Source organism: Teleopsis dalmanni, chromosome 1 (genome assembly GCF_002237135.1).
Source record: "Teleopsis dalmanni isolate 2A chromosome 1, ASM223713v2, whole genome shotgun sequence".
Lineage (NCBI taxonomy): Eukaryota > Metazoa > Arthropoda > Insecta > Diptera > Diopsidae > Teleopsis > Teleopsis dalmanni.
The window spans coordinates 21,960,720-21,985,918 of NC_051846.1; the positions used below are offsets into that span (position 1 = coordinate 21,960,720).

At 30.3% G+C, this 25,199-nt stretch overlaps 3 protein-coding genes across 4 annotated transcripts; all 3 read left to right on the top strand.

Moving 5' to 3' along the window:
• The first annotated feature begins 4,328 nt into the window (after positions 1-4,328).
• Positions 4,329-5,867, top strand: LOC119683561 (angiopoietin-related protein 1-like). 2 transcript variants are annotated; one of them, XM_038097327.1, is made up of 5 exons: positions 4,329-4,460; positions 4,558-4,565; positions 4,621-5,175; positions 5,234-5,287; positions 5,670-5,862. In XM_038097327.1, exons 1-5 carry the CDS (start codon positions 4,386-4,388, stop codon positions 5,797-5,799), a joined length of 822 nt encoding a protein of 273 aa, XP_037953255.1. In that variant the 5' UTR covers positions 4,329-4,385; the 3' UTR covers positions 5,800-5,862. The 2 variants fall into 2 exon arrangements, with proteins under 2 accessions (XP_037953255.1, XP_037953335.1); XM_038097407.1 differs by lacking the exon at positions 5,234-5,287 and having other exon boundaries at positions 5,670-5,867.
• A 12,338-nt stretch (positions 5,868-18,205) lies between these two features.
• LOC119683756 (39S ribosomal protein L17, mitochondrial-like) lies at positions 18,206-19,078 on the top strand. The gene is made up of 2 exons (XM_038097640.1): positions 18,206-18,505; positions 18,563-19,078. The coding sequence occupies exons 1-2, from the start codon at positions 18,308-18,310 to the stop codon at positions 19,037-19,039; spliced, it is 675 nt and encodes a 224-aa protein (XP_037953568.1). The 5' UTR covers positions 18,206-18,307; the 3' UTR covers positions 19,040-19,078.
• A 2,586-nt stretch (positions 19,079-21,664) lies between these two features.
• LOC119683842 (ZZ-type zinc finger-containing protein 3-like) lies at positions 21,665-24,398 on the top strand. Its single transcript, XM_038097746.1, has 4 exons — positions 21,665-22,003; positions 22,069-22,203; positions 22,273-22,938; positions 23,012-24,398. Exons 1-3 carry the CDS (start codon positions 21,752-21,754, stop codon positions 22,879-22,881), a joined length of 996 nt encoding a protein of 331 aa, XP_037953674.1. The 5' UTR covers positions 21,665-21,751; the 3' UTR covers positions 22,882-22,938; positions 23,012-24,398.
• Positions 24,399-25,199: the final 801 nt, after the last annotated feature.

Below are 25,199 nucleotides of genomic sequence, written 5' to 3' on the forward strand. Positions count from 1 at the left end.
TTAAGAGTGTGCAAGTCAATTTTTTTTTTTTTGGTAAAGTTTAACTATTTGGCTCTGATTAGTGATTAGGAAAAATTTTATGAAAAAACTAGGATACCTTTTTTGGGTGTCGCAGATAGAAGTGAAAATAGCCATGAAAAGTTTTACTGACTTTTTGTGCCATTTCAATAATAAAATTTTATTGATAATTGAAATAGAAATATTTTTTACACATAATGAATAACAATATTCTAAGGTTAAAAAACAGTTTTAAATGATCATTTTTAAAAAAGTAGTGAAAAAGTTATAAGGGTTTAAAATTGGCCCAATTTTTGCAATATCAAAATTTAAATAGATAAATAGTATTTGTAACAAATCTATAAAAGGAGCATCTCAATACCTTAAGCTAACTTTAATCCCAGAATAATTATTTAAATAAAAAATTAAAGTCAATGAATAAAAATGTTCTGCAGTAACACACACCCTGAAAACTGACAGTTTAGCCCGCTCTGGTGATTCTCTGGATGGGTCGCAGGCTTTACTCGTTTATATTACCTAAGAGACCATTAAGAGAAGTACCTACTACTACTTTCTTTAACTTGCTAATATCAGATGTTAAACACTCAAGTCATGTGCAACATCCAAATTTATATGGCCCACTAGTTTCAATAGTTTATAATAAAACTAGTTTATCGGAACTCATCAAAAGAGACCGCGTGCAGTTATTTCTGGTCATTGGTGTATAGGAACCCATGCAGAGAAACTGAGCATTACTCATAATTCTCACAGCAGAAGTTGTGAAAACCCGTAAGAAAAAGGAACCATAATACATTTTCTCTGTAAATGCTCGGCTTTAGCGCCCAGAAGAAAAAGGTTTTTAGGAAGATAATTCTTTCACAGTTTATCAGACTGTGAAGAATCGGTGAAGGCGAGAGACCTATTAAATTATCTAAATTCCACCTAAGCCTTCCTAAGCTCACAGTTACTCTGAATTTACATGAAATAAAATTTGATGTTGTGTAAACTAATATATTGAAAGAATGTTATACACACCATGGACTATCCTTTTGAATATTTATTTTGCTGGAACAAACTTTATTTAAATAAAATAAATTTAAATTATTGTTCGCAAAACACACCAGCACATTTTATTGAAATCAAAACAAAACACAACAATAGAAGCAACGTCAAATCAAAAGCAAAAAGCTTTTGTACAAAAATGTGGAACTAAAGGAAAGCTTAGGCAAGGACAGTGTCCAGCTGTCACACAAGTGATAGATGACAATTCGCCCTGTAAGTGGCTTTTAACAGTAACCTAAAGTCTCCGACCCCTGGATGCTTCAACAGTGAACAAGGAAGGGCGTGTTGTCTGCGACCTGTAATGCAACACACGTAGATTTTACAATCACGTGTGCCTGTATTATATCATGTCGAGTATAGAGCGGTCGTGTTTAGTCTATCTTTAGTTCAGGCGTTGGAAGAAATCGGAAGTGACAGGGTCTTAATAAACAAATTTCTTGTGATGACCTTGGACGAGGCTGAGTTTATCCCAGTTCTAAACGAACCCAAAAAAAGGTTCATTACAATTGTTTTAAATTCTAAACATTTGATTATAGATATTCAATAGAAATTATGTGGAATGTATTCTTTACTCATTAGCTTGCAAAATACCACTTCACATTATTAAATTTCTATTGGACATTTCCATACACAGAAGAATACTTCAATAACTTGAGACAAACTAGTGGTAAGTGTACGCTACAACATACAGCCATTACCAACTTATAACAAAATGTGTCAATTTTTATACAAAATTCATACAAAAAAGTGCAAATAAGGTTTAATCATATAAAATGTATTATTAAAAATTTATGTAATCTAAATTAAATAATAAAAATAATTAAAAGTAAATGTGATATTAAAAAATACTTTGACATTAGTTATTTACATACGGACCCTATATAACATGACTTTCTAAACAAATAAATTTCAAAATAAGTAATTATTATAAATGAAGAAGTCTGAGGAAGTACTGTAATGCACATTCGAATTGAATTGGTATCATTATAACGAACAATTTATTTTGATTATTTTTCATTTAAAAGAGATTGTTAGCTTCGCGATATAAAAAAATAACCGATCAATGTTATTCACATCTTCAAAAAGAACTAGTCCATAAAACTTATGTACACTGCGACTATATGTAAGTATTTTTTGTGTTTGACGGAGAGTAATGTCATAAAAAACCCTCTCGCCTTATCGGATCATTCGAAAGACAGACGAAGTGTCCTGCAGACGGACGAAGTGTCCTGCAGACGGACGAAAGAATCTACTTCGCATCTTCTACTTGCACGGGTCAATGACTAGGACTAGAATGAAACAACTGCATATTTGAAACAGTATAGATATTGCTGAAAGCACTCTTGTCCGTAAATAAAATATATTAGTTAGAAGTCTACCACCCCACATCGTCGGTCTAGCCGTAATGTAGAATTCGGAATAAGAAGAAACGTCCACCTACCTTATATGTATTTAACGCACTTAGTTGGATTGTTGAAAGCATTGCCGTAATAACTTCGATGGCATTGTCTGACACTGGGAGAAAGGCACCCGTAATGTAATTGAGCGATAGCTTTCATTTCGTTTATGTATCTATGTACGCTTTTCAGTTGGTACATTGCGATCACTGCAAGCTCACTGATTTTCTACTTTGTCAGAAAGACGAAAAACTTAAATGCAAAGCCCAGAAACACAATTTTTATTTCATCACGTATGTAAGTTCCTCTCCGTATTACTATGCCAACTGTCACAGTTCCTTGTTCACAAATTAATTTTATATTTCCTAATTTTCTGATTTACCTAAATCATTTATTTAAAAATGAACTTCTTGGTCCTTTACATGAAGGTGTAAAATATGTGAGGTTTAGATGTCTCACCTATATAGAGCATATATTTAAAAACGATAGTCTGAAATTAATCATAAGATTAAGATTAAGGTTAAGATTTATATCATTTACAGTTACATGTCGCACATATAGAATACATCTATCAATCATTTTTAGCGGTTTATTAGAGCTCTATTAAGTTATTAAATAAATGTATATGCAAAAAAAATTAAACATTAAATTGAAAAAATCAGTACATTTAAATCTGTTAGCTATAGAAACGTACTCAGAATTTTTTCATATTGCATCGACACTAACAACTATCTTACTCTAACACTCTTTCTTCATAAATATATAAATAAAATGTCATCTATGACTGAAAGTGATGAGAGACTTTTGATCACATCTTATGTCTTTATTGGGACATAGATACTTTTCTACTAAGTCATTTTATAACAGCATTCTTAAGGTCTCGTAAGGTTTCAATACTCGAATTGTCTTATGGTCTAACTCACATTCATTTTCTATTTCATTTCATTTTAGCACTATTTTTTAGGGTCATACAACATTTTTAGAAAGGAGCGTAGAGAATAAGGGTGATGTTACAACCAAAATTTTACATTGCGTTATTTTTGCTCCCAAAAAATTCGATTACAACAAGTTAAAGAGATTCATATACTGATATTTCTTTCGGATTTGTCTTGATATTAAAATTTTCATATTTTATCAGTGTTCGATTGCTTGGCTCTACTAATAAACCTCCATTTAACTTGCCCTCAGATAAACCAGCGATCTGCACAGATAAACCAGAGATCTGAAACAATTGCTTTTTACAATAATTTTTTGGGGGGCCGCAAACTCACCTTTATCATCTCACTAAATACTAAAGTACTCTCAGTAATTCTCTTTTCATGAAATCGTAAATCTACAGCAAGGGTAATGACGTTGTGTATGAGTAACTAAACTAAATTTAAATGAAATTTCTAAATAAACTAATCATTATGAAATTTTTTTATTATTTTCACAGAAATCAGCATTAATCAATCACTTATTAATCAACCACTAAAATTATTCTTAAATAATTATTCTAATTCTAATATTAGTAAATGACATAGTCATACGGAAATTAAAATAAATACAAATGATTATAAGTAAAGTTAAATAAGCGCCTTATGAGAAAGTTTTATTCTATTTGTGTAAATTCTTTATTAAAAAAACATTATTTTAATTTATTTTAAGAAAATGTGAATGTAAATAAAATTTTTTTCCTTCGAGGTGCGCTTTAACATATATTTGAAATACTAATATTACTATTTTCTTACATCAATGAATTAGGTGATTTCTAAGAAATGCCTTATCAGTAACGCTTCTATAAAGAACAATTAATTTTTTCTATTAATGTAATCAAATAATCAAATAAATTTTAAAAATGATCGGTTTTAAGCTCATCAAAGCTTAAAAATTTGCTTAGTACTACAGTTGAACTCAAATAGTTGACATCTACAGCAAAAGTTTAGAAAAATGTTTAAAATTTTATATACTTTTATATTTGTGATCTATTTACTAGAGATTGGAACAGCATATTCTGCAACAAAAGTAAGTTTGAAAACATTAATAATTAAAAATGAATAAAGTTAATAACATTAACAAAAAATGTTCATTTATTTTGAATGATCTACTTCGAATTGCATAGTATAAAAGGTAATATTTATTATTATTATGCGATTATAATTATAATAAAAGTGATTTTACTTAGTACGAAAACACCCACTGTCGATATTTCATACTACCAAAAAAATCCCACAAACTGTTATGAAGCAACAGGCAATACAGGAAAAAGTGGTGTTTATACGCTTGACATAGAGGGCAAATCCTTTCTAGCTTACTGTGAGGCAGATATCAACGGCGGTGGCTGGCTTGTGATACAGCGTAGACAAGATGGCACAGTAGATTTTAATCGTAATTGGACAGATTATCAATCGGGTTTTGGGAATATTAACGGCGAATTTTTCTTTGGTCTTAATAAGTTACATACATTAACTAATAAAACCGCACATGAGCTCATGATTGTCACGCGACTATTTGACTCCACTGTACTCGATGGAAAATATGACTACTTTTTAGTTGGAAGTGAGACTGAAGGATACAGCTTGAAAAAACTTGGTTTTCCTTCCGGAATTATTACATTTTCTCTAGGGTGGAATGAAGGCTTGAAATTTTGGACTAAAGATAGATATAATAATTCTTTATGCAATAAAAATTTAACTGAAGCTATAAGTGGAGGTTGGTGGACTAATTGTTTGGACCATAGGTCAGTATAAAAAGTTGTACCAAGATATTAAAGATAAAGATAATGACATTATATCCAGGGATTTTTATGTAAAAGAAGCGTTCTTACTGCCTCCCATTATGTCATTTTACGAGTAAGTCAGAAACAAAATTTTTAATGTCATTTGTGTTAAGTTTTCTCTTATATTTAACCATAAGTTCAATTTTACTAACTTTTAAGATTCAATGTTTATTGCATAGAAAAAATGAATGAGTTAAAAAGTATTCTACAAATTACCAATTAAATATTTTTAGAAATTTATTCACCGGAAGTGAATATGTATGTAACAGTCAGTACTTAATGGTGCTTAGACACAAGACTTAAAAGACATCCTACGTATATCTATATATTCACATTATTTCTAATATATTTTTAATTTTTATTTGTAGTGACTGTATTTTTATGAATTTATGTAGTTTTGCTTATATATTGAATAATTATTTTGTTACTATTTTAATTTCTTTTATATACTTAAGCTTCGCCAATACTAACTTAAATGGCATTTACAATCGTGAAGACAACACAAACGAGGATCTATCAATCGGGGTTGACAGAAACATGACAATAAAATTTGTGCAGATGATGATCCGTCCCACTGGATTTTAATCAACAACTGTGACTTTTTGTAATACTAATTTGTAATAAAAAATTTTAATCAAATAAAAATTTTAATAAATATAAATAAACGTGAATAAACAATTTAAAAAAAATTGTTCGTATTTGCCGTCACCAAAACCCTTCAATAATTGCTTTGTAAACAATCTGTTGACGATTGAAAATAGTGCATTAAATTTAGGTACAATATTTACTAATAAATACCAACCCAACTAATGAGGCACACCCTAATCAATTCCACAATTTTCAATTACCATTGCCTCTTGACTATAGAAAACTTATTGATATTTGTTAAGCAAAGTGGTTCCGCTTCACATTATTCATAAAGCAAACTTAACTTAATTAAAATTAATAAAAGTGAATATTAATATATTAAAAATTATTAACCAAATACCAACAGAAAATAAATATCAATAGTCAATTTCAACCTACAATGCACAAAGCCAACAGGAGAGGTCCTCTTTGACTCCAGAATTCAATGGGATTCTGTTTTTTGACTTCATCTTGTATTTGTCATCAGCCTTTGGAAGCAGATTTTGCTTGAAAATTATATTGTGTTGAATGCCATAAGTTGGTTGTTCTCTGTTTCTTATTCCTTGTTCCTTATTCCTTGTTCCTTTATGGAATCATATAACAACACTGATTTCGCATTTCATGAAAATGCATTGAATTGCACTCGAATGGATGCGAAAGCACATGAAAACGAAATGTATGAAAGCTTTGTTATTTAAGTTGATATAGAATATAGGAATAAAGGCAAATGACATGGAAATAGAGGACTTGATTGAATTAAAACAAGAAACTAATATTTACCTTTGAAAAACAAGAACACCAACAAGAAAAATAAGGAAAAGAAATTTAAATAAGAAGGCAATTGTCAAAGCTTTTATCAAAGTGTCCTTATTGTTTTCCTGCTCCAGTGAACTTTACTCCGAACTAGGAGATGATTTAGTTAATTATAAGGTAAAATAGCAAAGGGAATATTTTTGTCCTAAAATTTGAGTTACATACACATGATTCCTTTAGTAGATTAATAAAAGTTTTCAATGAATAGAATTTGAAATAGGTTTCGGTATGACAGAATTTTTGCTCGACAAGACTATAACAGAAAAATTATATTTCAATAAATTTTGAAATGGTCAGCTTAAAATAAACTATAGTAAATGATTTAGGTAACAATTGAAATCCATTTCTTTCACTTAAATCACAAAGCTTTACTCTTTCCATAAAACGTAATCTTCCCTTAAAACGTAACGTGGACCACGAAATGCATTACTACTTTAATTTCACCTAACTCCATAAAGAGCAAAAAGAATATTGTGATATTAGTCAAAAACACATACCTACTAAATAATTTAGTTAAACTAGAGAGGACTCAAACGTTGAGATGCTGAAAAGGGGACAGCATCCTTTCATGGTTTTGTCTGAAAAATACAAAGGCAATCTTAAAACATCTCTTAAAGACAACTTTTCAACATAGAATAATTCTTTAGTGTTGTGATTGCTCCAGGGTTCAGAAAAACACTGTGCTGTGCACAAAAATGCAAAACACCACGCACAAATGTTGTGCGATTCTAAATAAAATTTCACACCACAAATGTGGTGTGCGAAAATTTTTGTGCACATCTTAAGTGCCACATCTTGTGTGCACAAACAAAACGCACATTTCACACGAATGTGGTGGAGTGAAATAAAACTCGCACACGCATTCGGTGTTTGTGCCGAAGTTATTTCGCACAGCACATTGTGTGTGCGGCAGCCAGCTTGCTCTCGCACACAACGTGTGCAGAAAAGAATACGAGGAGCACATTTTGTGTGCAGACTCGAAAATAAAAATGCACCCAAATGTGCGGAGACGAAATGTCTACTGCACATTTGTGTGAAATGATGATTTAAAAGCGCACAATATTATGACAAATATCAAAATAGTACGTAAAACTGATTTGTTTTAATTTTGGTCTTAATACGAAATATTTTATTGAAGAAATGATTTTGTATTTATATTTTAATTTTGAATTTATTATTAGATTTACATTTATTGCTTATATTACTTATTATTTTAAGGTTTACTAATTTAAAACATGGGAATAAAGTTAATTTCACAATGTACTTGAAAACTTTGTTATATTAAATAGGTACATGAATTTAATAGAGAAAGAGTATTTGTTTCAAAATGTTATAAGTAAAGAGGATCGGTTCTACGGATCGTACTTTGAAAAAATTATATATATCAATTTTGGACTACTTCATAAAATTTTATTTAATAGTAAGTTGTAAACTAAGATTCGTTAGTAAGGTTATAAAAACCAAATTAAATATTTTTTACAACAACATAAATTAATTTTGTTATTAGATTTCACTTAATTTTTTATCTTTAATTACAGCTTAAATTTAACGAAGTTATTGAAATAATTCAATAATTTAATATCTTAATTTCTTATTAAAAAATATATAATTTTTATTACATATTTTTTGAAGTAAATTTTCATTTAATCTTATTAATAACATTGCTGAAATATTTTTTTCACTTAAATTATATCTTTGGTTACTTAGCACAGTAGAAAGGGCGCTAAAATCCTGCTACCTGTTCAAGAAAATATTTTCCTTATCTTTCGCGTTTTTTAATGAATGTTAGATACTCTACCTAAGTGAATACATATTTCTGGAGAAGAAAAATATCTATTTGTGGCCCTCCCGTATTATCTTTTTTAAACTGTTGCAAATTTTATTAAACAAATACACCAATACCAATACCTGCTACCTGTTCAAAAAAAATATTTTCCTAATCTTTAGTGTTTTTTAATAAAAGTTAGATACTCTACCTATGTAAATACATATTTTTTGGGCATAAAAAAAACTTCCTAAAATATGTTTTTATTTCTTTTAAACTGGTGCAAAACTTTCCAAACAAATACTTTAAGATCACTTACTATATTTGCATTTAAAAATGCACAAAGTAATATACAAAAAACTAATATTTTAAGTTAAAATACAAATAAGGTTAAGACAGTTATAATTTTTAGTTAACATTACTTAACAAAAATAATTATTTTAAATATTTGTTAATTTATGCAATTTTTAATATAAGTTACAGTCCCAAAGAACGCAAATATCAATTTTTTCAAAATTTGCAACAATATAATATTTTCTATTTCAAACAAAATTGTGAAGTTCCTGTAATTTTTTTCCACCCTTGGGTGCAAGCGCAAAATCGCAAAATCGTGATTGTGCACATTTTTGTAAATCAGTCGCACAGCACAAATGTGTGTGCACGAATCTGTGTGCACAATCATTGCTTTGTGCGATGTGAAATTTGAAATCGCACAACAAATTTGAGTGCGTGCATTTTTTTTCTTAACACCACAAATGTGCGTGTGCATATTTTAAAAACAATTTCCACTCGCACAGTGCAGTGTGCGATTTTGTGCACCACATTCCGAACTCTGGATTGCTCATTATAAAATATACCATATGAGTCCACATATATTCACGATCTCAATTAGTATAAGTTAGAAAAAAACTCCTTTGTGCAAGAGCTTTTTCAATAATTACGAACGAATGTTATTTCTAATTTAGACATCTGTATAATTAAGTTACTCTTGTTTAACCAATATAATTTAAGAATATTATGTACTACAATATGTATTATGAAATCTTCAATAATGTATACTATATATAGAGAAATACCTCACAAATGATCTGATAAATCTTTTAATGATACTAAATAATAAAAAACATTTTATTGTTGCAATTCACTATTGTTCGATAAAATCGTCTCTACTGAAAATATTTACTATTAAAAAGTTCGATTCTTTCGTCAAGACGGGCATTAAAAATCAATTTGATATAGAATACTATAATACATAATAATATAATATATTTTGATAATTATATTATTATAAAATAATAATTATAATATTATATATTATGATGTAATAGGTTAGGTTATACCGGTGATTTCTTGTGGATCCTCTTGGGCCTATTAGCCCATTTTGTTACCGTATATGTAGGAAAACTCAGGGTTGAAAACCACAGATGAAAGATATAATAGGCTTGTTCACGCTCTTTATAAGCAGTACGACGAAATATGCCATACAACACTTCAATAAAACCCCCACGGCAACAGACACAGATGAAGGTCATGTAACACCTGGAGAAGAACGATAAGAAATGAAACCAGCACATCTTCAAACGAATTGCGATATATCTCTGCTGGAGATAGAAATAGTTGGAAATTCTATGTAACAAGTCTTTGCTGGTGATGGGGTGTGGTTAATAATAAATATCTAACTGACTATTAGGCAGTTTTTTTCGTAGTCAGTTAGTCAGCTAATAGATAGACTAACTATCAGTTAGATAGACTGATATTAGTGCAGTCAATATAATTAAGTTAGTTTTATTAGTTGGTAAATACTGTTTTTGGTATATACAGTTTCTCATTTTTCATTCAATAGATTACCTTTTCACTGCTTTTCTATGAATAGTCCTCAGAGCTAATCGGGCAATATTCAGATCAATTCAGTGCAATAAAATTCAATTAATTGCTGCCAATTAAAAATAATTTGAACCTTAATGATTACAAGTTTGCAGATTATTGAGTTTTCTTAGTGGAAATCATAAAACGCCATTTTCATTATTATTTGCAACAACAATTTCCACTGAATGAGGTTAACTATTTGGAAAAAATCAACTCGGATTAGAGGTTTTATTTTTTCCTTTCCTTTTGCTAAAGGAATTTGTGGTTCCACTTTTGATTATTGCAAAGCAAACTTATTAGTTCCCTTATTGGAGAGCAAATACTTGAAAAGGCAAACAAAGAAAAACCAGTACTAATAGTGGAAAAAATTGTATACTCTAATTAAATGAAAAGATTTTGTATTTATTTTTCTTTTTAATTTAATTTCGTATTTTTAATTTCGATTGCATTTTCTAACTTTTGTGGGACTTTCTGTTCAAACAGTTTCGATTCCTCAGCAAATAAAGTGAAAAAGTTTGAGAATTGCAACAGTTTAAGTGCTTTAATTAATGGCAGAAATAGTTGAATGAAACAATAAATAACAAAAATAAAATGAAATTAAATTAAAAACTACAACGAAATTCATGCAATCAAAAAATCATTCAAACATTAAATCAGCTTGACGTTTTGTTTTTCGAGTGATTAAAACTTTTAGCAAACAAATTACTCACAATGGAAACTAAGCTCGTTGCTCTGGGAAATATTTAATTTTAAAATAAATTGGAACGAATTATGGCCACTTGAGTAAAATATTTAATATTTCAGTTTATGATATTTTTAAAATAAATTGCAATCGTTGTATTGTACATAAAAAAAACAATCATTTAAATATGAGTTGGAATAAATGGAACAGATCAGGCCACATTTAGTGTATTCGCAAGACTACCATATGGACCTTCTGCTCAAAGAATAGGATTTTGTTGTTTTTTAACTACTCCTTAAGTATTAGACTTTTCACAAAAATTTTTTTTGTTATATTGGTACACCCTTTCTTGACATATGGCACAAATTTGAGCGCCATCTGTCAATTAGTTTGTTTACAGCAGATGTTAATGTGAGTCTACCTCAAGTGTATTTAGCGATTTTTACTATGGAAAATTCTTGTTGTACGCGATTTTTTGACCAAACACAGCACCACTGTCATCGCTCAGGCACCATATTCGCCAGATCTGGCGCCGTGCGACTTTTTCCAGTTACCGAAATTCAAATTGCCCCTTCGTAGTAAGCGTTTTGATTCGATTCAATCGGTAAAAGAGAATTCGCTGAAGGAACTAAAAGCCATACCTTCACGGGCCTACGAAAAGTGTATGGAAGATTGGGTCAAGCGTTGACATATGTGTATCGCTTCAGAAGGAGCATATTTTGAAGGAGTTAAAATAAATTTGGAATAAAATTTAAATTTGTGTGTTTTACTAGTGTGGGTATTTTTTGAGCAGAAGGAATTTGGATAGTGTCTCTAATGATAATGTGCCTTTGTTAATGCCAGGCTGATTTAATTTGACCTTCTATCTACTATCCACTACTGCGAGGTTTTTGTGGATTCAAAACAACTTTTTAGCTAATTGAGGAGGATTCGTCCTCCCTCCACCTCCACTAACTAACTAATGATAATAATTATTATCATACAATATTTAATACACCCGTATAGATAAAGGACGTACAATAAACAAAGCATAAAATAAAAATATTGGCAACTCTACCCTTTTTCCATTTTGTCTTAAGTAGAGTAAGGCTTCTACCCATCGTTTATCAGTGGTCTCAGATAACCGGGGCACAAGTTTAATAAATTTAATTGTTCTTTAAGTTAAATACTCGCTTTAACAGGTTTCAACATAACCTAAAACAAGAAGATTGGAGAGCACACCATATTCTTAAAACCAGGTTCTAAACTATACATTAGGGTAATCACTTATATTATGAGTATTGACAGCTCTACTGCAGTTTTTCTAAAATATGGAGTGAAACTTTTGCCCATCTTTTGCCAGCGTCTACGACTACCAGGATATGAGCTCAATATGTTAAACTCTTCTTTAAGTTAAATACTCATTTTAACAAGTCACAACATAACCTGAAACAAGAAGATAGGAAAGCACACCATTATTTTAAATCAGGGTTCTTAACTATACATCAGGACCATCACATATATTGTAAGTATTTTACAAAAACTGTAGTGCAAAATGTCTAAAGCTTTTGTTAAATGTACAACTGTCACCTGACTTTCACCTGCAGTACATCGCCTAAAAGATGGCATAGATTTTAGATATAATATCCAAAATATCCCTCAATAAGGATTATTCAACATTAGACAAGAGTTTGAGCCTCCGACCTAGTATTCTTTTTTTAAGTCAGATCAAGTTTTTTTGTTTTGGTAGTAACTGATTTTAAACAAATCAGTTATCATCCTTTCGAAATATTCCACAAAGTCCGTTTTTAAAGATTTTTTAAACAACAGAAATGAGCTCTGATTCAGATAATAAGTAAAGAGTTATAAAGAGTGTGACTTGAAACCTGATAACCTTGTAGGACAAGATGATATTCTGTCTAATTTAGCTATAAATCTATTAAAAAATATTAACTATCTATTAAAAAATAATGATGGTGGATTTTCGACTTTTATTTCTTTTAGATTTAGTTTTAAAGCAGTGTTTCGTTAGGATTATCCTTGTAGGCCAAGAAAAATTACAAAATATATTTAACACAATGTTTATCTAACCTAATTGAGTTCTTTGTAAACATTTTTATGCAAATAGACCACGTTACATTAAAAGAATATTCAATACTTCCATTGGGATATGAATGTGAAGACGACTATGAAAATGCCTTCCATCAGCCTTATTCTTGCCAAGCACGTTAACGGCACCATCTTACTACTTCAAAGGTCTCCTTTTTTGCGAATCTTAATCAACTGCAAAACCTTCCATTGAATAGCATTTTATGTTTTGCTAGAGGTTCAAGAAAGTTTTAAACCTCTGAGTTGTTCTCTTATACATTAACACAATGGACCAATAGACCTAAGTGACTCAATTTGGATCGCCGGAGCAACCTAACCTTACCTGACTTTTCTCATCTTTATTTATTTTATTTAGAAAACTTCTTATTATCTATTGATATCTTATATAGGAAAGTTCAGGAAAAATTTCGTTCTAATATATAAAATAAATTCTTTTAGCTAATAATAGACTTTATTGGCAACTGTGTGTCCCTTCAATTGAAATAAAGTTACTTGAAAGCCTTTTTCATATTTCTACACTTTTCTTACAAAATCAATTATCTTCACTTATCTTCTTCACGATAGATATTCTTTATTTGAGTCAAATTTTTTTCACTGTAAAGGTGAAAAGTTATATCAATTTGTTTAATATATTGAATTATTTTTAGCATTATTTGACCCCTTGATTGTCTTGGGAATACTACTATTTCCCTGCCTATTATTTATAACACTGAAATTATATATTTTATGTATGTCTGACAGTGAAGTATACAAGTGAGGTTTAAGGTGTCCAAATTCCCTCCGAAAAAATTCAGAACGTTACACATTACATTAGATATAAAGAATTTTTATTTTCAATACAAGTTTGAATATAAAAACCCGTCTTTAATGAGTTTTTGATTACGCCACTGATATCTCTAAATAAATAATAAATCATCTATTCCAGTCTAGCTTTTTATTGTAGGCTTTGCCTATGCGAAAGTGGTTCTACTGTGCGATTTTAAAGAATATAATTTAATTAGAAAATTAAACACAATTGTTGTCCTCTTCTGTGAAAAAAGCACATTGTGAAGTCCTTCAACAGGAACTAAATTTTTTTAATTCTTCGAAACGTAAACAAATTTAATTTATTTGACTGCTTTTAGGCTGTTAACCTAAAAAATTTTGAGTGTCCAATTATCATGTCTGGCAAATGTCAATCTCAAAAATGGCGTTTCATGAACTAACAAAGAATTTCCGAAAGGAAAACGACTTATGCGAAAAACTTCTGAATAAATATTTTTTCTCCTTCAGCATCATTTGAGAGGCAAATTGATGGGCTAAGAAAGTTATAGAATACACAGAATCATATACAATCGTACATATTTTAACAGACTAGGGTCTCTTTATTTTAATATGATTTTCCATTAAAATATTTTAGGGTTCACTTGAGGGGAGTTACTTATTTTTCTTATTATTCCACAAAGTAAATAGCGAAATTAAATTTCTTAGCGTTTTGACTTTTGTTTACTAAGCAAATTTGCTCTTTTACTACCAGTAAATGCAGCAGTGCGAACGCAGCTTCCTCAAATATCTTTATGATGAGTTTTCACACCTTCGAAGATAGAAGATACCACTTAGCATTTCGTTGCGCTTCCTCAAAGTTTTGTACTTGTGTATGAGTATCTATCCAATTAAGAAGCAATTTTCAAGTATGAAACTTTTAAAGTAAATTTCAAACGAATTTCGGTTAACAAGCATTTGATAGGCTTCATCTTCTACTAACTGAGAAGGGACGAGAACTTAATTTCATTTTTCGCGCTCTTTTTCCTTTTTTTTTGTTTTTTATATTTATCTTTAAAAATAATGTTTTGGAAGGTTTGCTGTAAGTCATTCAATAAGTTTAACTATTCAACAACTTTTGTAAATTTAATTGCTTAGGGGTAAAGCAACGAATATTGTTACCTAAAGCAGCTTGAAACTTCAAGAAGTACTCAATTTAAAATATAAATCGAATAATATGAAGTAAACAGGGTAGTAGGCACGTTAACACGTCTGCTTAATGCAATACCAAAAACCCAATGCTCTAAACTAAAGCAAATTACTAAAACAATTCAGACATAATGGTAAATAAAATATTTAGAGATCGTTCGAAGTCCTGCATTACAATACACTATATGCTCTAGATTATGTTAGGCTAGGTAATATCGGCGATTTTAGGGATTCACTTAGACCTCATAACCGATTGTGTTACCGTATAAGAACTTGTAGGTTCAGAAACCAACTTGAAAATGAGGTAAAGCATAAAATGCGCCTTAAAAGGAGGTCTTGGCACTTTAACCAGGGTTCTCAAAAAAGTATGACTTTATGGAGATGGTGGCTGTGGTTTTGGCTGCGGTGGACCATAACAAGGACCTGGCACTGGTGGCTGTGGAGATGGTGGCTGAGGTTGTTGCTGTGGTGGACCATAACTAGGACCAAGTGCTGGAGGTTGAGGAGATGGTGTCCTTGGACCAGGAGGGCTTGGTTGTGGTCTTGATGGTTGCGCAGGTGGTGGCCATAACTTGGGAATGGAGCTGGTGGCTGAGGTTGTGGACTTGGTTGTGGCTGAGGTGGCCCATAGCAAGTGGCTGTGGTTGCGGTTGCGGTTGTGGCTGTGGACCTGGTCGTCTCGGCCAAAAATCTGTATCTTCTAGATCATTTCCAGTAGGGGGAGGTGGAAATGGTATTGAAAGTTCCTTATAGTGATAACCATCTTCACGTAAATCAGTATCTAAATGCGATACATCTGCAAAAGTCCCGCATACTGCTAGTAGTAATGCTAGCAGATGAACGTAATTCTGAAATTAAATTAAATTAAAATGAAGACAAAAAATGCTGTACATGCACTAGACAGTAACAAAACAGATATAAGGTACTTTCAACATCTTCCCTACAACTGTCACAGAAATGATTAAAAGGTAGATTGAATTTTATAGGTTGATTCCGTATACGACTGTGGCTCGTCAACAATCCTACCACAAATCCTAAACATTGCTAGATTTAGAACACGGCCAACTTATTGAATCTTCTCAATTTGCATTAATTGAGAAAACTTCATTAATCTTTAATTAAGCATTAATTAATTTATTTAATGAAGTAGAGAAAGCTTTCAATAATGATTTTCATGAAGCCAGCAATATGCTAAGCCCTTCAGATTAACCGATTGATTAGCTAAAGCACCCTGTCTCGCTTGTACGCATTGCAATTCCCAAAAATATCCCTAAGAACTATGACTACTTGCTCTAAACAAAAGCAGATATCTAAAGCATCTCAAATGCAATTGTAAGAAGATTATTTAAATTTCATCAAACACATACTGTAAATTAAACTTAAAATATTAACAAAATATTTGGCATTAAAAAAATTAATCAAATTAACCTATTTTTTTTTTAAATTACTAAGCTTTGGCGTATTTCTTCCCCACAGCAAACAAACGCTAAATATTTTCAATTTGATTAATGTTACTGGTATCTATCCGGCTTTTATGATCCATTAAAAAATTGTCTTGTTGTTTTTAGGTTTCTTTTAATAATTAAAAACGTGTCTTATCATAATTCAAAGAATATTTGGGTATAATAATTATTTTTAGTTGTTTACTTTTTATTCATCAACAAATTATCTAAGTTATTACGAAGTTTTTTGGCACTCCATCAAAACAGAAGACAGTCCAGGCTCAGACATTGCTTGTACAAACTTGGAGGTAAAGTAATGTAGATATACAGACAAAACGACTTAGGTTTAATTTATTTAATGCCAACTTAATCATCACCGTTGCTAAATCTAAATTAGTACCCCAACTCTATGAAGTACCCACATAACTGCAATCACTAATTGATACAAAAAGTTAAAGACGATGAATTATTAAAGCATAAAGAGTACTATGCAGTCTAAAGCTTATAACCAGGGAATCGAACCGGAACTGAACCGAAAACCGAAAAAAACCGATATATTTGCCGGAACGAAAACCGGAACCGAACCGATATATTTTTTTCTCTTGAACCGAAACGAAAACCGGAACTGAAAAAATTCCGGATCGAAGCTCTGCTTATAACGTTAAATTTTACTAAATTAAAAATAAAAAAAAAACATAAGATAAAACATTTTCAGAAATTGTTTCCATCTGAAATATTAAAATAATCTTTGGGATGGAATATTTTTAGAATTTGTAAAATATCATGAACAACCCTATTATTCACTATTTAGATATCCTACATTAGAACAATTTTGTATCCTGTACTTTAACAAATTAATTCCAAAAAAAAAAGTAAAAGCAAAAATAAGGATTTTATGTTCACATATTACCTACCCATGTGTGCGTTTTCGGAGTCAAGGGTCTATACCAACGGAAAAAAAGACATAAATTTCTCGGACTAAATATTATTGACTGAACATCAGCTCTTACCGAACTGGTTTTTTAGTTACACAAGTTCCTGTTAACTACCACCTTTCAAAAATGGGACTAAAGAATGTTGACATGAGGGACATTCTGCAAGGGGAGCATATGCTTTAACAAACCCAAGTTGAGCATCATGGATATAGTGTTTGTGTACCACATCGATTAAATTCGAAGAAAGTTGAATCTCAAGGAGCCGAATCATAAGCATATCCTCCCTGCCTATATGCATGCATTCAATCCTCATAAAAGTTATTATTAACATCCTAGATTCGATATGGTAGATTTGATGTTATTAGTACAATAAATATAGAAGGTTGTGTATCAATAGCCAAATCGAAAAATAAACCACGATATCCACTATGCATATATATATTGAATTTTATATTATCAAGAAAATTAATCATTTTAGTGAAATAAATTAATATAACGCTTTTTTTAGAGTAAAGAACATTAAAAACAAATGGTTTAATTAATAAATGAACTAAAACAACTTTATGAAAATATCAAACATTTACAGTATTCTAATATTATGTATAAAATACTATTAGGTATAATTTAAACAAATATAAATAATATAAATTATTCAAACAATTTACAAAAATAATATAATTCATATGATATAGCATATTATTCCTGCTTAAAACAAAATGGTTTAAAATGTTATGCAAATGCAACCCTGTACATAGAAATAAATTCCACTCAAACAGTTTCCACAGCGGCACACATTCCACAAAAAAACAGCTGTTGCCGATTTTACATTATTTTCAACGCGTGCGGCTGGAATGTTTACGTAAAAATAAGATTTAGAAATTTATAAATAAAAAGTAATTTTGAACACGACAAATAATAATCGAAAATGAATCAAGCAGATGTGAGTAAATTAATATCGCAACTACGCATAGCTGTACGTCCAACTCATCGTCGTTTAAAGAATCCCAATGGACCTGAGGGTCGCCTATTGAAACTCCGTAAAACTATTACGGCGCTAGTCAAACACGAAAGGATTGAACTAAACTACAACAGAGCCGATGAGGCACGTGGTTATGCAGAATTGGTAAGAACTTTGATTTTAAAGTATTAAACATATAAATTATTGTACTTACCTTTAAAGTTAATATCAAATGCGATCAGACATGGAGATAGGCATAAAGAGACAATGGAATTGGCTAATTATTGGCTATTGGAAAAGCAGTTAGTGCATAAATTATTTAAAGTGTTAGCGCCACGTTTCGAAAGTACTAATTTGGCATACACACGCATGTATAAAGCACCGCGCGAGTACCCTGGCATATATTACAAACGATCTGTGCTGGAACTTCGAGGAAATCCATACCCTTCACTTTTACCAGACTTATCGACAAATCGTAATTTACTACATAATGTGCTGCTGGATGAAGCTCGAAAGGACTATCGTCGTGAAAAATTAGCTGAAATTGCTAATAAAATTGCAGCAGCATCAACACCGATAGCTGAATTAACACCACCAACGGAAGCAACACCAGTGGCGGAATCAACATCAGTGGCGGAATCAGCACCAGTGGCGGAACCGAAAGTTGAAATTGCTGAAAAGCAAAATAAAAGCGCGTAAAACATAAATCACAGCACATATTCATTTTCTTTTTTTTTGTTTTTGTTTATATGTAAAAGAAATGCTTTAATTATTATTGCTATTATTAAATAATATTTAATGAAACTATATAAAATACTTTGTTTTGCAAAAACTATATTATGAAGAAATTTTTTTTTGTTAAATTGGGGATTTATATACGTTATGAAAAATAATTTTTTAATTGTGCAATTACAATTGTAAATTAAATTTTAAGTATGTTATTACACTGATTGTTATATTATACCGATTAATTGATCAAAAACAATGAACTTTTATAGCTCCACCTAAATTTCATATACATCAATTGGTTACTTTTTTATTTTTTCATCAAAATATATTTCACAAATAATTTGATTTAAAAATTGTTTATAACATTAAACATAATAATAACTTGTATTATTTAAATATATAAATATTAAAATAACCGCGAATTATTATTAATTAACAAAAATTGCAGTCTGTGTCCACTTTTGGCGCCTTTCGTTCCACACTGCAAGGATTTCCAGTGTTTCATATATGCTTTTTAATAAACTTGAGTAGAAACCTTTAAATATTTGTTTGAAAATAATATAAATTATAAAATACAAAAATTAATTATTAACTTTCTCTGTAAAATATAATTTTATATTTAAATGTAATCATCTAAGATGTTTTAAGAAAATACCTAAAGATCTTTGCTGGAATAGGAAAAAGCAAGGATTTGATGTTTTCTTAAATATATTCCCATATGTTTACTTAAAAAAAAAATAATCATTATAATATGTATAAAGTTTTTAATAAGATTATTAGTAAGAATGTTTATAAGAATGAATTATTTCCGAAACCACTGATAATGGTTATTTAGCAATACTCGAAACAACTGTATGATCAGTCAAAAATTTAATTAATTAAAATAATATAATATAAAATAGAATTTTTTATTAGTTCACTATTTTTCGAAAAACCTCTTTAAGGTTGTTTATTAAGTTTTTGTTATCTTGATTAATTATGAATTATTAGGATAACATCTAAAATACTGGGGTATTATCATGGAACACCTTTTATTTAATTTTTGAATATAAAGAATTAGACTTGTTTAAAATATATAATTGTCAGCCCATAATAGGTAAATATAGTTATTAAAACTATTTTGTAAAACAATAATTGGAAAGTAAAAAGTGACCCAAGTTTTACATATTCTCCTATAATGAGGACTCTGATACAAAATTTTTATCTGGTTTTTCATTATAATCAAGTAAATTGAAGTGAATTATTGGACATTATTAGACTCATCAATAGTCTTAATTTGTCAACGATAGCACTATAGGTCTCAGAACGGTAATCGAAATAGTTTTAAAAGTAGTTTCGGCTTCATTAATATATATGAATTCAAAATGATTAAATATTTGTATCTTCCATCCTTCTGTCACGAATTGTCAAAGATTCAGTGAACAGGGTTGTTTCGTATAAAGAAATGTTACAGCGGCTTAGAAATGTCTTGTAATATTTTTGTGCTAATGATTTCAATCATTTGCGACATTTTTTTTAATCAACTCCAATTACATAAATTTTCTCTTGGTATAATGGTAAAAGTACATTATTTTATTTTTATGCAATACAAACTAAATGAATTTAAAATGATAAATTAAAAGAAAACAACAATGAACGTATGTATTTGTGTCTGCGACTCTCCAATCTGTATAATGATTTGTATTGGTCTGTGATCGCATCTTGTCTGAACAACCATTTTGCACAAAGCTTAATGCTTCATTCATTTCGGACAAAAAAATTCAACTAAAACTGAATACAAAAATATATACATGCCGGATTTTTATGGAATATTCCTTTTTGTATAGAATTTTGTATCAATATTTTGTTTCACATGAATATTAATACTATGCTTAAGCTATGTTTCGATGAAGGATATGGTGAACTAATAATTGTAGAGTTATACTGTGTAATATATATGCAAAATAAAAGTTCAACCTAATTAATTACATACGTCAACATGTAAAAAATATCATATGGTACCCTTAACATTAAATTCTAGTCATAAGTAAATATATAGAGCCGCTGGAAAACAATTGTCAACTATGATTTAATTTCTGATTTCTAAAAAAAGCAGCTGTGCACTTTAATTTTGTACAGCGGATGTTGTATGTGAGAGGCGGCTATGTTTTGATAGTGACAGCACATAAGATTTTGAAATAACTAAAACAAAACAACTAATATATTAATGAAATTCTTTATTTTTAAAACACAAGATTGTTTTTTTCTTATTTTTAAAATATCATCTAGCGTAACAAAAGTATAGTCTTAATTTTAATTATTAAACATGTTTTTTTATTAGAAATTGTAATAGTGATGACAGGCACAATTAGACCTTAAAATCAAAGCAGAAATAAAGTGTAGGAACATATAATATAATTGTAATATAAATAAATAAATTTTACATATTAAATTCCGTATAAACTGTTTACCGAGTTATGTCTGAATATAACCAGTCATATTTTCATATATCTTAACATATGTCAACTGACTGACAGAAAACCTGGTAACACTAAATATTTTCTCAAAATTTGTATGCTTGGCAACGCGTTGTTTACATTCAAAAGTCAAGAGCTGCAGCATGTTGAGCAGCGAAAACCAAATATTTAGAATTAAATAGTTAAAAGGATATAATATTTATAATTTAAACAGGAAGAAGTGAAAATGAGTAGTGAGGAGGAAGAAGATAATGTGTTCTATTTTGAGAGTGACCATATAGCTTTGCGCGGCAATGAAGATTATTCGAATTTATTAAAAACCATTGTTGCACTTGAGGCAGCACAAGTGCGGGTGCATAATGATATAGAGGAGTTAATGGCAGCAAAACATTATTATTTGAATAACCCAAATGAACTCTTAGAAAAATTGCGAAACAATGAACCAATTGTCAAATGCACTGATGTGAAAATTCCAGAGGTATATTTTTTCATTTGTTTTTAAAAATTTTATTACTTATTTTATCAACGAAATAATTTCTTTAGATACCGAAACTCAAAGGCAAATATAGATTGTTTAATCCCGAAATTAAAGTTGAGAATGAGGAGCCACAAACAGGTGTACCACCTGCAGTGCGTGGCAGAATGTTTGATGAAAGCAAACCGCGCTCATTCAATCAAGTATTTATTGTTTCATGGATTTTAAAGTAAATGACAAAAATGTTTTTTAAATTATATTATTCTTCGTAGTTGTGGACATGTGAGGAGCAGCGTCGTTTGGAACAGCTTTTAATTGAATATCCTGCCGAACCAATTGAACAGAAACGTTTCGCTAAAATTGCTAGAGCTCTGGGCAATCGCACACCACAACAAGTTGCTAGTCGCGTGCAAAAGTACTTTTTAAAATTGCATAATGCTGGGATGCCGGTACCAGGTCGTATACCAAAAGCACGCCGCTTACAAAGTGCAAAACATAAAATGTTTCAGAAGCCAACAACTTTCTTTCCAAAATTAAACGTGCCTGTAAATATGCCAGAGGATGATTATTCGCTAACGCAATTGTCGGTTAATGATGGTAGTGCACAACAACCAAGTTGTACAATCACTAAACCGGTAGATGAGAAGCAACGCATTTTGAGTATGCTGAAGATTATACGGGATGAGAAGCAAGCAATGGAGGATGTAAAACCAGATTTGTTTTGTCCTAAATGCGAAGTTTGTTTAACTGAACCACAATCGAAAACTCGCTGGCGGTGCAATACTTGCTTCACGTATTTAAATCAATGCACAGATTGTTTGACCAATCAACTGCTTTCAAATCAATTCGAGCACATACAGCATGACGTCATAAATGAATAGCAGAATAAGTGATAGTCACTAAGTGTACATACTCACTATAGTTATAGTGTAGTTATGGTGAGTAATTATTTACTTAATGTTGTAAAAGAGAGAAAATTTAACAAAGATTATATATTATTTTATGTTTCAGAAAGATGATTGTGTTTGACGCTTAGACGGGACTTAATATAAACAACTTGGGTTGTTCTTGATATTTAAGGCCAAGTTATATAGACAGTCATGCTCACATCTAATGTGAAATTGTTGTTGTAATAATGTTGTTGTAGTTGACAATTGTAATTTGTCTCTCTCTATGCTATGCCTTTTGGTCAGGACCAAAAAGGTAAAAATTACTGTGACCATTCGTGATATGACTGTCTGTATAACATAAATGTAATTAAATATTTTTATATATTGTATGAGATGAAAAGTTCTATGTCGAATAGAAAAAGAGGTGATAGGTTAGAGATTTTCAAATTCATTTGAAATTCTATTAGATTTTTATAGTAAATTATATATAATTTCTATTTTTAACTATAGTTCAACTAAATAATTAGAATAACCACAGAGCTGTTTGGCCCATGCCAAACTGGAGTAATTTTTTAAAGATTAATTTTGAAGCATTAATTATTGATTTCTGCTATACTCAATGAATTCTGTAGATTGAAAATTTGTATATAGGAAATTTACTTGATTGTGTGCATGTAGAATAGCAGAAGAAAGGTTTTAAAAAGCGATTTAGCATTTATTTTTTTATTCACAAGAAATCACAAAAGTGTCCTACTTTCCCTATTTACTGTTAAGTTCTGGCATTAAGATTAAAATGTCACTGTAAATATCAAAAACACTAAAAATGATAGAAGAAAAATATTGCGTGTCTTGTGATTTCATCACCTTTTCAACAGCATCAAAGCATGAGTAAAATTCTAATGCACTAAATACAGCAAACTGTCAAAAAACTACTTATAAAACTAATTTCAATCCTCAACATTTCGGATAATAGTAATGCTCATCACTCAAGAGTAAAGATATTTATCGAAAAGGATCATTTCTTCCTCAGATCAAGTATTTGCCAAAAATTCTGCGAACCTCTACAAACCCCATACGAAGAACCCTTCACTGTGTTTAAACGTTTCAATAAGTATTTTGGTGTTAATATCAAGGGAATAAAGACCAACATCCCGGTTGACTGTCTTAAAGTAGCCTTCAATGAGCATAGCGTTAAAGAGCAAGGAGTTAGGTCTTCAGCTGTCGTCAAATCCACTGACAATCAAGATCGTAAGGAATACATTTCTCGTTATGTTCGCAAAGAACTTTTCCGTCTTCCTAAAGTGGAAGACGGAAACATTTGTAATTATAATTAAATGATGCAGGTATATAGGGTTTAGGAAATAACCATTTTTAATCAAGAGAATTTATGTATATAAACATTGTTATTGGTATATAAAATTAGAATAAGATATATAATAAGAAATTAATAAAATCAGTCTTAAGTTAGTCTTAAATAATAGTCTTAAATAAATAGCCTTAACTAAATTCCAAAAGGGGCTTCAAAAAGTGTTGACTCCACTTCTTATTTGATGTAAGAATTATTGTTATAATTTGTAAGTTTAATACATTCAATAATACTATTCATAAAATAAAATAAACTTGTGTTTCACATAAGAGAGAAATGAGGAAGTAATTATACTTTCCTCCCATAATACGGAGATGTGCAGTCGACTGAAGTGTTATAACAATGCGTTGCAAGCTCTTGTGCCCTTGCTGGATACATATAAAGTAATATGGCATCCAATTGCGATCCCTACTGCTAAAGTATATACCCCATAACTTTGTAAAGCACAATGGAATAACATCTTATCTTATGACACATATTGACCACACTTCTGCAGAATCTAATATGCTATTCTGTGAAAGAGTATAATCAACTATTGCTTAAAAAATATTACGTGCCTTACAGATGGTCATCTCATTAATACATTGTTACCTATTGCAATGGAGCCAACCCAACCCCGCCTTCCCTCTGTAGTAAGAACTGTTATAACCAAATTAAGGTTAGAATAAAACCATGTACTAGACAGTTTCATGTCACGCATAAATAAGTCAATTTCCCATGTTATAACGGCTGTTATCTCTACCTAGCATCGCTCATCTGTTTTCATGTGCATATACTATTGCATAACGTATTTTCAGTCCAAGTGATCTTTGGCTATATCCCATTGAAGAGGTTTATTTCTACGTTCTTTATTATTTATGATAATACAGACGGAGCTTATTATTTTAATTAATATTATATTAAAAATGTTTTATATTACTCTTACACATACAATTACATTGTT